We start from the raw sequence: 12,376 nt of genomic DNA on the forward strand, positions 1-12,376 counted from the left end.
CAAAATATGGTCACAGGATAGTAGTCTCATGATGGAAAACTTTTATGTTCCTATAGAATATAATGACAACCTTTAATTATCTACTAGGAAAGAAAATAACATGTGGAATTATGCTGGAATGTACACAAAATCCATGAATATTCTAGCCAGATGTGGTTCTCCAAGGTATTTTTACGGTGCCCTTTCTACCTGTGGATTGCAAATGATACTAGAAGCCAATCTAAAAGACTGTGGCTTTTAAATAGTCATGGAACTCCTCAGTTACTAATATTTTACAACTTAGTGTATATTATGCTCTCAATTATTTCCTTAAATTATTCACAATTTAAGTTTCCATATAATTGCATATAAATTTATGATAATGAAGCCTTTGGTCTACTGTCCCAGCTACAGGCAATAAAGATTCTCTGTGCAATATTAGCTACTAAACAAAAAAACCCCACAAAACTGTTTAAATAACATTATAAATGCTTTCAGACACACATACCTTTCCATATTAATGCTCCTGTAAATATATCCTTTGCCATTTCTTAGACGTCTCTTATGTAACACATCCATGAATGTAACAGCTTGAAGCTAGTTCTGCAGATTCTGCTATGGGAAAGTGAGACAGAATTAGCCATAACAGATGCTACTGAATTTCAGGAGGAAACAGCTGGAATCTACAGGCAGGTGTATTTTGGAATGGATATAAAGGAAAAGGATCACTTCCCTTCCAGCTTTTTTTTGCTCACTATTTTATGTCATCAGATACTATTTCTCAATGAGCTTCCAACAAACCTGGAGGCTTTAGGCTATTCTGTTGCCAAAAGAGACCCCTGAAACTCCAGAGTGAGACATTTAAATCTCAGTTAGCTCATTGCACAAACCATTTCCTTGGTGTGATCATCACAGAATTAGAAATGAGTGCCTGTTAATCCTCTGCCTGCTGGCACAGACAAGTTCTCTGGCAAGAGGCAGTCCTTTCTGGTTTCTGGTTATAGAAACGCTATGAAGACAATATGTACAGCTGTCTTTAGCAGCGTACAAGCAAGGTCCATTGCTCTGGGCATAGTACATAGTGCGGTCCCACAGAGCAGCAGCTGTAGGCAGTAACGTAACTAAAGGCCCCCGCCCCCCTCCGTATGCCATTTTCTGCTGCCGGAGTCAGTGGCGCGCAAGCTGCCGGGGGGCCCTGAGGGGGTGCGAGCCCTGGCCCAATCGCACCCCCTGCTCCCCCGGTAGTTACGCCACTGGCTGTAGGTAGAAAGAGTAAAAGAAAATGTAATAATTTATCACATTCACTCCTAGATTGCAGGGGAGCTCCGCCAATGAGGCGAGTTGAGAAGCTTGCCTCAGGCAGCAGTGCCCCTCTGGTTGCAAAAATGCTGTTCCTGGTAACTAAGAGCCGAATTTCCATTTTTTCAACCTGGAAATGGTGCCTATAGTAGCAGTGGGATAACAGTCTCTGGGGAGAGACTGTGGCTGTGGGATATCAGGTTTAGTAGGTAGAGATGGTGCCTACAGTAACAGTGGGCTAATAGTCTGTTGGAAGGGAATGTAGCTTTGGGATAGCAGGTATAGTAGGAAGAGATGGTGCCTATAGTAGCAGTGGGGATAATAGTCAATAAGAAGGGAATGTGGCTTTGGGATAGCAGGTATAGTAGGAAGAGATGGTGCCTATAGTAACAGTGGGGATAATAGTCTCTGGGAAGGGACTGTGGCTGTGGGATCGCAGGTATAGTAGGGAGAGATGGTGCCTATAGTAGCAGTGGGATAATAGTCTCTGGGAAGGGAGTGTGACTGTGGGATAGCAGGTATAGTAGGGAGAGATGTTGCCTACAGTAACAGTGGGATAATAGTCTCTGGGAAGAGACTGTGGCTGTGGGATAGCAGGTATAGTAGGGAGAAATGGTGCCTACAGTAACAGTGGGATAATAGTCTCTGGGAAGAGACTGTGGCTGTGGGATAGCAGGTATAGTATGGAGGGATGATGCCTATAGTAGCAGTGGGGATAATAGCCTCTGGGAAGGGATTGTGGTCTGTGGATGTGTGTTAGCAGGTATAGTAGGGAGAGATGATGCCTATAGTAGTAGTGTGGATAATAGTCTCTGGAAAGGGACTGTGGCTGTGGGAGAGCAGGTAAAGTAGGGAGAAATGTTGTCTATAGTAACAGTGGGGTGGGGATAATAGTCTCTAGAATAAGCAGCAGTGTTTCAGGGGCTGCTCAACACTTTCAACTTTTACCATCTGAGCGGGTCTGGGGGGGGGGGCTATTGCGCTCACTGCACTAGTAGAGCCGAATTTCCATGTTAAAATCTGATTTAGTTGCTTAGAGTTAAATATTTTTTTTATTAGAAAAAAATGTTTACACCCTCTTTAACCCCATCAAATATCCACATTTCCAGTGTCTGTGGCGCATTTGTGGCTGTCAGCTGTTTAGGAGATTATTGGGGGGAATCTCATAAACAATGTCCCCTCTAATTTTTCACTGGCTGTGTGCGCAATAAAATTATTGTGTGCAACTTTTCAGCCCAGCATTTAAATGTGTGTGCAACATGGCGTAAAACTTGTGTGATCAAGTATTAAACAAAGAACCCTGACCACACGTGCTATATGAAATCAGTGACTAAACTATCATTCCTTCTAACAGCAAAAATATATATAGACAAATAAATAAATATCTTTAAACCAAGCACATATTTGCTGTTTATTAATAAATACAGTTGTATAGCATATGGCAATTATTAGTTTGTCTTTGCTTGTTCTGCCTTTATTACAAATAATGATCACAAACGTGACTATTGCGTGGGCACAGCTGTAAATCAATATGTGATATTGTAAGTCAGAGTTTGGAACAGGGAGGCATTTTATTATATTGGTAAAACAGGTCAACCTCTCTACATTTTGGGGGCCTGAAAAATAATTTGCTGGGAGGACAGCGGGCCCTGGTACAGGATGGGCACCCGGGACCCCATCAGGCCCTACCCCCTATGAATTGTGCTGTTGGCATGCATGCTGCAAAATCTCCCCTGCCCAGCCTCCCACAATAACTGTTATCATGGCTCCAGTGGGCCCCAAGGGGGTGCGGCCCCGGGTACGATTGCACCCTTTGCACCCCTGGTAGTTACGCCACTGATTGGCTGCTCTTGTAGGGATTTCAAATTGGTATTAAATGTATAATAAGAGGAAATGAAGTGAACTTAATGTGAACATGTATTATAGGCAAACAGGTGATTATCTGCCCTTATTGCAATACAGTTTTGGACCTTGTCTCAGGAAGACACACGACTGTAATTGGGGTTTTTGTTATGCCACTTTGACTTTAGAGACCAGGGACGAGTTGTGTGCTTATGATTATGAAATGTAATAAAACTGACAGGGTGCAAATGTACTACAACAAGCATACGTAGCTCTTGTTGGTGACAAACTGGAAGAGTAGGATCCTGTGAGTAATACTTGTTTGCATCGAGGGCTCGGTATTATTCTCTGACAGACTTGTGCATCTGAAGCGAATTTGCAGCCTGACTCCCGCCCACCCTGATGCACCGCCCACAAAGTTCTCAATTGGATGTGCTGCGCTAGCCCTGGTTAATTGGCAGATTACATCACCAATGGGCATGCTGGCAAGGTGGTGGCTGACCATCCATCCGTCAAGTAGCCAGAACGCTGGGTTTCACAGCAAACTTGTAGCGGTTTTTGTTTAACTTATCTCAGTGCGCGCTCTGTGTGCTGCTAACCTGCTGCTGCTGCTGCTGCTGTTGCTCTAAAAACCTTTGTGCGCGTGCACACAACTTAGACTAGAGGGGCCATTTAGAATGTTCTCATTTTTAGGAGGTCGCACCCTACGAAACGTAGATGATTTCACCCTACATGTGAGAGAGAGAGAGTGGGTGTGTGTGAGTGTAAGTGAGCGTGTGGGGGGATCCCCCTGAGCAGCCAATCAGCGCCTCCCCGCCAACACTGACACTCATGTGACTTATTAAAAGGCAGAAGCGCAGCGCTGTCAGTCCAGTCAGGGAAACCCCCGAACAAGGCGAGAGATTTGCTGGAGGCAGAGTAGCGCTTCTATTGCGCAGGGACAGCACTGAATTAGAACAACAGCGCCTCTATCAACATGACAACCACTAACGGGGCTATAGAGAACGGGCAGCCGGATAAGAAGCCCCCAATGCTCCCTAAACCTGCTACTAACCTGGACATTCAGCACCGACAGGTATTGTAACTGCACAGCGCAGCGATTTCACTATTCATGTGTTTCATACATAGATAGATAGATAGATAGATAGATAGATAGATAGATAGACAGAATACATGGATAGTATAGGATATATAGATAGATTCATAGATGATAGATAGATTCATAGATAGATAGATAGATAGATAGATAGATAGATAGATAGATAGAATACATGGATAGTATAGGATTTTATTATTTTATTAACAGGTATTTATATAGCGCCAACATATTGCGTAGCACTGTATAGATAGATAGATAGATAGATAGATTCATAGATGATAGATAGATAGATAGATAGATAGATAGACAGACAGACAGAATACATGGATAGTATAGGATAGATAGATAGATAGATAGATAGATAGATAGATAGATAGATAGAATACTTGGATAGTATAGTATAGGATAGATAGATAGATAGATAGATAGATAGATAGATAGATAGATAGATAGATAGATAGAATACATGGATAGATTGATTCATAGATGATAGATATATGATATATAGATAGACAGACAGATAATAGATAGATAGATAGATAGATAGATAGATAGATAGATAGATAGATAGATAGATAGAGAGATAGATAGAATACTTGGATAGTATAGGATAGATAGATTGATGATAGATAGATAGATAGATAGATAGATAGATAGATAGATAGATAGATAGGAATACATAGATAGTATAGGATAGATAGATAGATAGATAGAATACATGGATAGGATAGATAGATAGATAGATAGATAGATAGATAGATAGATAGATAGACAGATAGATGATAGATAGATAGATAGACAGACAGATAATAGATAGATAGATATATAGATAGATAGATAGATAGATAGAATACATGGATAGTATAGGATAGATAGATAGATAGATAGATAGATAGATAGATAGATAGATAGATAGGAATACATAGATAGTATAGGATAGATAGATAGATAGATAGATAGATAGAATATATAGATAGTATAGGATAGATAGATAGATAGATAGATTAGAGAGAGAGATTGATAGATAGATTATTAGATGGATGGATTAGAAGGATAGATAGATGATAGATAGACAGATAGATAGATAGACAGATAGAATGACTAGTGGCTATCATGGAGGACCTACACTGACAAATATTTTAACTGTAGAGCATAAGGAGGTGATCTTACAATAAATGTTTATATAGAGATAGATAAATAGATTGATATGTTAGACGTGTGCTACTCACACACACATATATATGCAACAATGGGATATTTTATTTTGAAAAAACAAAAGATATATTTAGTAAAGCATGTATAGCCACATTCCTTACTAAACATATCTTTATTCATACCGTGTGTCAACATCTCTTTTGAAAAAGGCAAAAAAAGAATTGATCTCAGTTCCACTTTTTTTATATTCTCCCCCTCTATATTCTATACAGCACTGTTTTTGATCATATGAATAGATATGAGCACAGTCCATGCACTGACTAAGTACTGAGCTCAGAGAGACATGGCCATTACGTGATAATTAACCCATATTTTTAGACACAGTATAGGGTACTACATAGCAGTAAATTACAGTTTGGTATGTACGGTAATTAGTGACAATAATAGGATAATATCAAATGGGTAACTTGCCAGAAGGGAAAAAACCTGCCATGCTGTGACTAATTTCCCTAAAAAGAACAAGTCATCTCAAACACTACTTGGTGAACATAGTTGGATTTTCTCATTTGAAAGATCTGGCAAGTATAATGTATGCCTTTGAGATAGCCGGTGTCCTTAAGTGCCCAACTTCAATGAGCCGAATGATTCCCAATGCTGCCTTCAGTGTTTCTGAAAGCAACACACTTGTTTACTTTACACAGGGGCATCTGGATGCTGGGGAGCAGTACCAGGGACAGATATATATATATATATATTCTTGATGAAGCTGCATAATATATGGCGTAGAGGAAAAGCAGCCATACATTAACAAAGTTGGGCAGCTCTAGCTAAGTGTTGCAAGAGCACAGAAAGAATGTGACTATGGTACATAGTAAAAGGTTGCATGATATGTTTATTAAGTGAAGCGCTTAATTTTCACCTCACCAAATCTGGCCCTCATTGCAAAAAGTTTGGACACCGGTGATTTAGATTGAAGTATATATTCAGTAACATATGAATGAACTGAGAAAAGTATATAAACTCATATAGCCAACTATCTGAATTCTGAAGATTTTGTAATTGAGATTAATTACTAGTGCATGGCAAACGCATACAGAATCACTGCTTGTGAGGCCTGAAAATAATCTGGATTATATTCCTTAAATGCTTCCAACTTTCGAATTGCCTAGTACAAAACAGTGCTTGGTACAGGTATGGAAGGTATTATACGGAAACCAATTGCCATATCCGATAGACAACTATTTACACAAGCAATTCTTCATTTTTAGCAGATGATTAAAAAAGCAATGAGGGATTGCTTGCTAAAAATCCTGTCATTTGAACATTTAAAGTTTTGTTTAATTAAAGGATAAATTACAGAAAAACTCTAGAAAACTCTAGATGCTAAGCATTCCATACAGACTTGCCTTTTAACCTGCTGTTTCTAGGTGTTGTTAATAATACTCCCCCTATTATACTTCCCCTTAAAAAAAGCTCTCGGAAAAAATTGGAATTGAAAAAAGGTGATGCTCAGGTTCAGGTGCAAAGATAGATGTTCTGCAGAAATAATGAATTCTCTGCAGTGTATCAGGTACAACACAATGCAGCCCTATAATAACTATTTATGTAGCCCTATAACACCTAATTATACAGATCTACCATATTTTTGCTGATCCAGAGCTGCTTGTCTTTCCACGAAAAATCTGAATACTCAGTCTCCATATCTGTCATATGCAAATGCCCCATATATTTTAGGACTTCATAATTTGCTATGATTAATACAGCACTTCACACAGGTGAGTACTGACTAAGAAAAACATTTGAGCAAAAGACAAGGAGCAGCTTAATACACAAAGACAAGGAGCAGCTTAATATCTGTGGAATATCTGTGGACTGTCTCTTCTGCTTGGAAGAATTAGGAATTTACAGAAAGTCAGAAAGTGAAAATGGTTTCATTTTCTTCTTTAGTACAGGTATAGGATCCGTTATCCAGAAAGCTCCAAATTACGGAATGGCCATCTCCCATAGACTCCAATTTATCCAAATTGTCCAAATTTTTAAAAATGATTTCCTTTTTCTCTGTAATAATAAAACAGTACCTTGTACTTGATCCCAACTATGATATAATTAATCCTTAGTGGAAGCAAAAACAGCCTATTGGGTAAAAATATTTATTTATAAAATGTCTTTATTATTTGCAGCAAACAGAAACACGTTAACAGACAGAATGAAACATGCCAATACAATTAAATATAAAACCACAAATATGAGTTACAATGGGTCCATATATTCCTCGACCATCCAGTGATCAGAAGTGTGGATTAAACATTACTTTAAATATTGGACCATGAACACTTTCTCTCCCCTCCCATCCTGGAGCCCCACACCATTCCTCCAAAAGTTGTTTCATATAGAAGAATATCAGGGCATTAATGAGTATTCTCGTGTGCTGAGGTTCCCCCTAAAGGGTTTCTCCCTGCTAGTTCACTTCAGCCATGTACCAAGTAAATCGAAAAACACACAATTTCTCGTTGTCTAACAAGGGATAGTGTTTGTATGTATTTTCCCCAAGTAGCAAAAAGGGATGTAACTCTGCGTTCTCTACTAAGAGTGGCTTCCAGCCAATCCATACGGAAAGCATAATCGAGTCTTGTAAACATAATTTCCAGTGTGGGAGGTAGATTTGATATCCAGCACTGTAATATAGCTTTCCTACCAACCGCCGCCATAATGTTTGCTAATTTCTTATCTACCTTTGACACTTTCGCTGTATCTCCAAAGATTGCCCACGTAGGTGTAAGATATGTCTGAATATATAATGTAAGTTTACAGTAAGAGGTGACCACATTCCAAAAAACTGTCTGATCAGTGGACAAGACCACTACTAAATATTAGCTTTCAGAGCCTGACACTTTGGACCAACTGACTTTTTGACATATCTCAGGAGAGAAATACCCCCCTGTGCAATATATTTAAAAACATGGCATGGAAGCGGCTTGAATTTAGGAATGATAACAATTTAACATGTAGGGTGAATAATTTGTCTCTTGTGAGACATGGAATTTGTTGTATTTATATTATAAAAATAATAGAAAAAGCACAAGCCCTACATCCCTCCTGTCCAGGCAGCACTTGGAAGATGGCTGCCAGGAAGCAACAAAATGTTGATCATATTTAAAAGCTGCCGTCTCAGAGCCATCGCTGCTCCCTGCTGCGCTGTGCTGAGCGTGCGCGTGCATGCAAGCAAAGAAGAGGAAGAGGAGTCACGGGTGCTGGGCAATCAAACCCTACATGCAGACGCAGCGCATGCCGCAAGTTACAGCCAACTGCCATGTGACCAGGTCCCCCATCACAGGTACCCACTGGTGCTCACGCAGGATGTAGAGGCTGACTCTGGCACAGGATGCACTGCGCCACCAATGTAATTAGAGGGCCAAGGGCCCACCAATGCCGGGGCCCACCAGTTTATTACCCGGTGTCCCGGCAGGCCAGTCCGACCCTGTGTGCGGGCCATATTCTGGTATACTTTTGGAATTTGCTGCGGGCCAATTAAAAATGGATCGCGGCCCGCATTTGGCCCGTGGCCCGTAGTTTGGACACCCCTGATTTTATGTAAAATAAATGATGAAATGTACAAAAAATAGCCCACATTTTGCTGTGCCATTAACATTAGCTTACCATGTTGCTTAAAACTCTCTCTTATCCACACACACTTAAGGAGTTATTTATTAAGGTTCAAGTTGTGCTTTCCACAACAATTCGAATCTTTGAGTCAAAACTCACATTTTCGATTTTTTTTTTGTAATAAAATTGCATTTTTCGAGATTTTATTATACCCGACCCTGGAAATAGCTGGAATCCTAAAATACACCATCTAAAACCAGTCAAGGTCATGTAGGAGTCAATGGCAGAGGTCCATCGAACCATTTAAAGATGTAAATAGCCTGCATGACGAATAATTCGAGCGATTTGAGTTTTTTCTCCTGTAATTTGGAGAACCTTAAAGGGACAATATACACCTATTTTTAACATAAGCTGAATGAATAGGGCTTGTGCTGATCATACTGCTTGCCTTTTGCTATGTTTTCTGTTAACTTGGATAACTTTTTCCAGGTTTCGCAGCGAAAAAGACGCCAATGGGTAAAAAATGCATTTGGTATATTTTCCTCGTTTTGAGAATTTTTGGCAAAGAGTTAAGGGTCGGATTCACCCATCACTACAGTGACAGACACATCCCTGAGCAGTGCACAGTTTGCGTGGCATAATTAATGATGCTCCAGTGTATAAATGAGAAATGCCCTTACATATAATGCATATTTAGAAATGTATTTATTATGGTTCATATGATCTATTGCACCTAACCTATAAAGAACAGTTCTTGACTCGTTCCCTGCAGGATGTATAAATATAGGTTATCCCTGAAAAATCTCAAAGGGATGACAGGTGGGCATGACTGGCATTCATTGCTCCTGGGTTGGAAGCGATCTGCACCTATTTCTAGAATTTGAATCCATAGTTATTGTCTGGAAGTAATGCAGCAGCATCAGTATAGGGCGGTAACTTACAAGGAATGTATCTTGTTTTTACAAAACAGGATTTATGGATAATTTATTTAACCTCTTTATTTCTAAAACTAACAGAATTTACAGCTTAATTTTTGATTTATGGCCGGCACTGTGAGCCAAGGGTCTGATTGCTTTCCAGCTGTTCAGTCTTATTTGCATTTTCTACATGTTGTGTATATTAATAAATGAATGTTGGGATTTAATGACCTGGGAGTATTCTGCTCAGAGTAGTAGGAAATGTGCCCAGACTTTCTATAATTTTTTAACTGCAAGAGGTTAATTTCATGGTAGAGTGAAATTATATTTTTTGTAGCAATTTATGGAAGATACAATTTCTTTGTATTCTGCTCATTGTATTACCTTGTATGGATTGTTATTGTGTTCATAAATAATGCTCAGGGACTTAAGTTGGTCCAGATATCAGTAAGAGCAAATTGTCGGTGGTTGTGGGATAGCAGGTATTGTAGGGAGAGATGGTGCCTATAGTAGCAGTGGGATAATAGTCTCTGGGAAGGGACTGTGGCTGTGGGATAGCAGGTTAAGGGCTATTCCACACGGGGAGATAGCGACGCGTTTGCGGTCGCGGCGACAAAGCGCCGCGACAGTCGCCGCGACCGGCGCAGGCGACAGTTTTGTATGGGCGCCTATGTAAAAACGCCTGTGCTAACCACACGAGGAGATGCACTTTTCAACAGTCGCCTGAAAATGCCTCGCCAGGCTTTTTCAGGCGACTGTTGAAAAGCGCATCGCCTCGTGTGGACTAGCCCTTACTAGGAAGAAATAGTGCCTATAGTAGCAGTGGAGATAATAGTCTCTGGGGGATAATAGTCTCTGGGAAGGGACTGTGGCTGTGGGATAGCAGGTATAGTAGGGAGAAATAGTGCCTATAGTAACAGTCAAATAATAGTCTCTGGGAAGGAACCGTGGCTTTGGGATAGCAGGTATAGTAGGGAGAGATGATGCCTATAGAAGTAGTGGGGATAATAGTCTCTGGAAAGTGACTGTGGCTGTGGGATAGCAGGTGTTGTAGAAGTTCCCAAAGGTTAAGAACATTAATTTTCTTCATATGTGTTGGCTTAATGTATGCCTCAGTCAACACAAAACTGTATGCATTTCTCATGTAGTGCAATAAAGCTGTATAAGACATTACATGCAAGTATGCAGCAGCCCTTAAAAAGACGTAACAATACATTCTACTCTAGACAAAAGTATGTCTCTTTATATACCTGATTAATCCAATATGCCTTTCTTTTCTTTGTGTTCTGCTCATTGTATTACCTTCTATGGATTCTTATTGTGTACATAAATAATGTGTGGGGACTTAAGCGGGTCCAGATGTCAGTAAGAACAAATTGTCTTTTAAATGTTGTTATGAAATCATTCCTTGAACAAAGACATCAGAAAGACCATAAAGCAAGATATGCACTTATGAAAGGCCTGGGAGTGGCTAATGCCCAGGAGCAGTTTGCTGTGGGTATATTTTGCTGTGATTGGTGAAAACATTGGGCCAAGAAATTTGTAATGATCATGGGTTTCTGTCTGTGAACTAGTAAGGTGGAAGCTAAAGCAAGGAAGTTTGCAAGGAAACCCTTAATGCATATGGAACAAAGGGCAATGACTGTGGTGCTCAGCAGTAATAATAAACACTCCCATGTATGCAAGTCACTGCATCCCACAGATGGGCCCTAAAGCAGCTTTGGCTGTGGCAGGTGGATAAGAACTAAGGAATGTGGAATTGAGGTGTGACAAGCAAATATGTTCCACATATTCATATTCCACAGTGCTTAACAGAGATGATACATCATTCATATCAGTCCCTGCCACAATGAAAAGTCCCCATCACGTTCACACACATTACTGTCAGTTTTATCATGAGCCATTTAACCTGCCAGATTATTTTTGGAATGTTAGAGGAAGCTAAAGTACCCAACAGAAACCCATGTAAGCACCAGCTCCTTACAGATAATGATCTGGTTAGATTGGAAGCCAAGATACCAGCCCTGAAAGGCATCATCATTAACCACTGACTTCAGAAGAGAAGTTATATGGTCCCATTGTAATTTATTTGTGCATTGTAATTCTCTTAGTACTGGGTGTTTCAATTGTATCTGTTTTATTTACTAAGCAATGAATTTCAGTTAACAGTTCCCCAACCTTTGAAATGGGCATCTGAAGATTTTAGCACCCAGGTATTATTAGGAAATAGTGGAATCAAAAGCAAGATCCCAAGCTCAACAGGTGCACCCTTGACAAACAGGGGGGGGGGGTACTGAATTTACTTACCTAAAACATGGCAAAACAAAGGAGGTTAGAGTATGGCCTGATGCATGCCTACAATAGTACACCCAACCATACAGGACTACAGTTATTATGCTGCACAGAAAAATCTTAGAGTAAATATGACCTAAGGACTTGAGGGGTCTTAAAATATTTTGCAATGACACCTTACTTTTGGGGG

General features: G+C 40.0%; 1 protein-coding gene across 1 annotated transcript in view; it reads left to right on the top strand.

Annotated features, from left to right (window-relative positions):
* Positions 1–3,992: 3,992 nt before the first annotated feature.
* The window catches only part of aldh1a3.L (aldehyde dehydrogenase 1 family member A3 L homeolog), a 31,336-nt gene continuing 22,952 nt past the window's right edge, over positions 3,993–12,376 (top strand). The window contains 1 exon segment of the mRNA NM_001095605.1: positions 3,993–4,195. Coding sequence (NP_001089074.1) covers positions 4,097–4,195 — 99 coding nt within the window. The 5' untranslated portion in view covers positions 3,993–4,096.

The sequence above is a fragment of the Xenopus laevis genome, chromosome 3L (genome assembly GCF_017654675.1).
Source record: "Xenopus laevis strain J_2021 chromosome 3L, Xenopus_laevis_v10.1, whole genome shotgun sequence".
NCBI classification, from domain to species: domain Eukaryota; kingdom Metazoa; phylum Chordata; class Amphibia; order Anura; family Pipidae; genus Xenopus; species Xenopus laevis.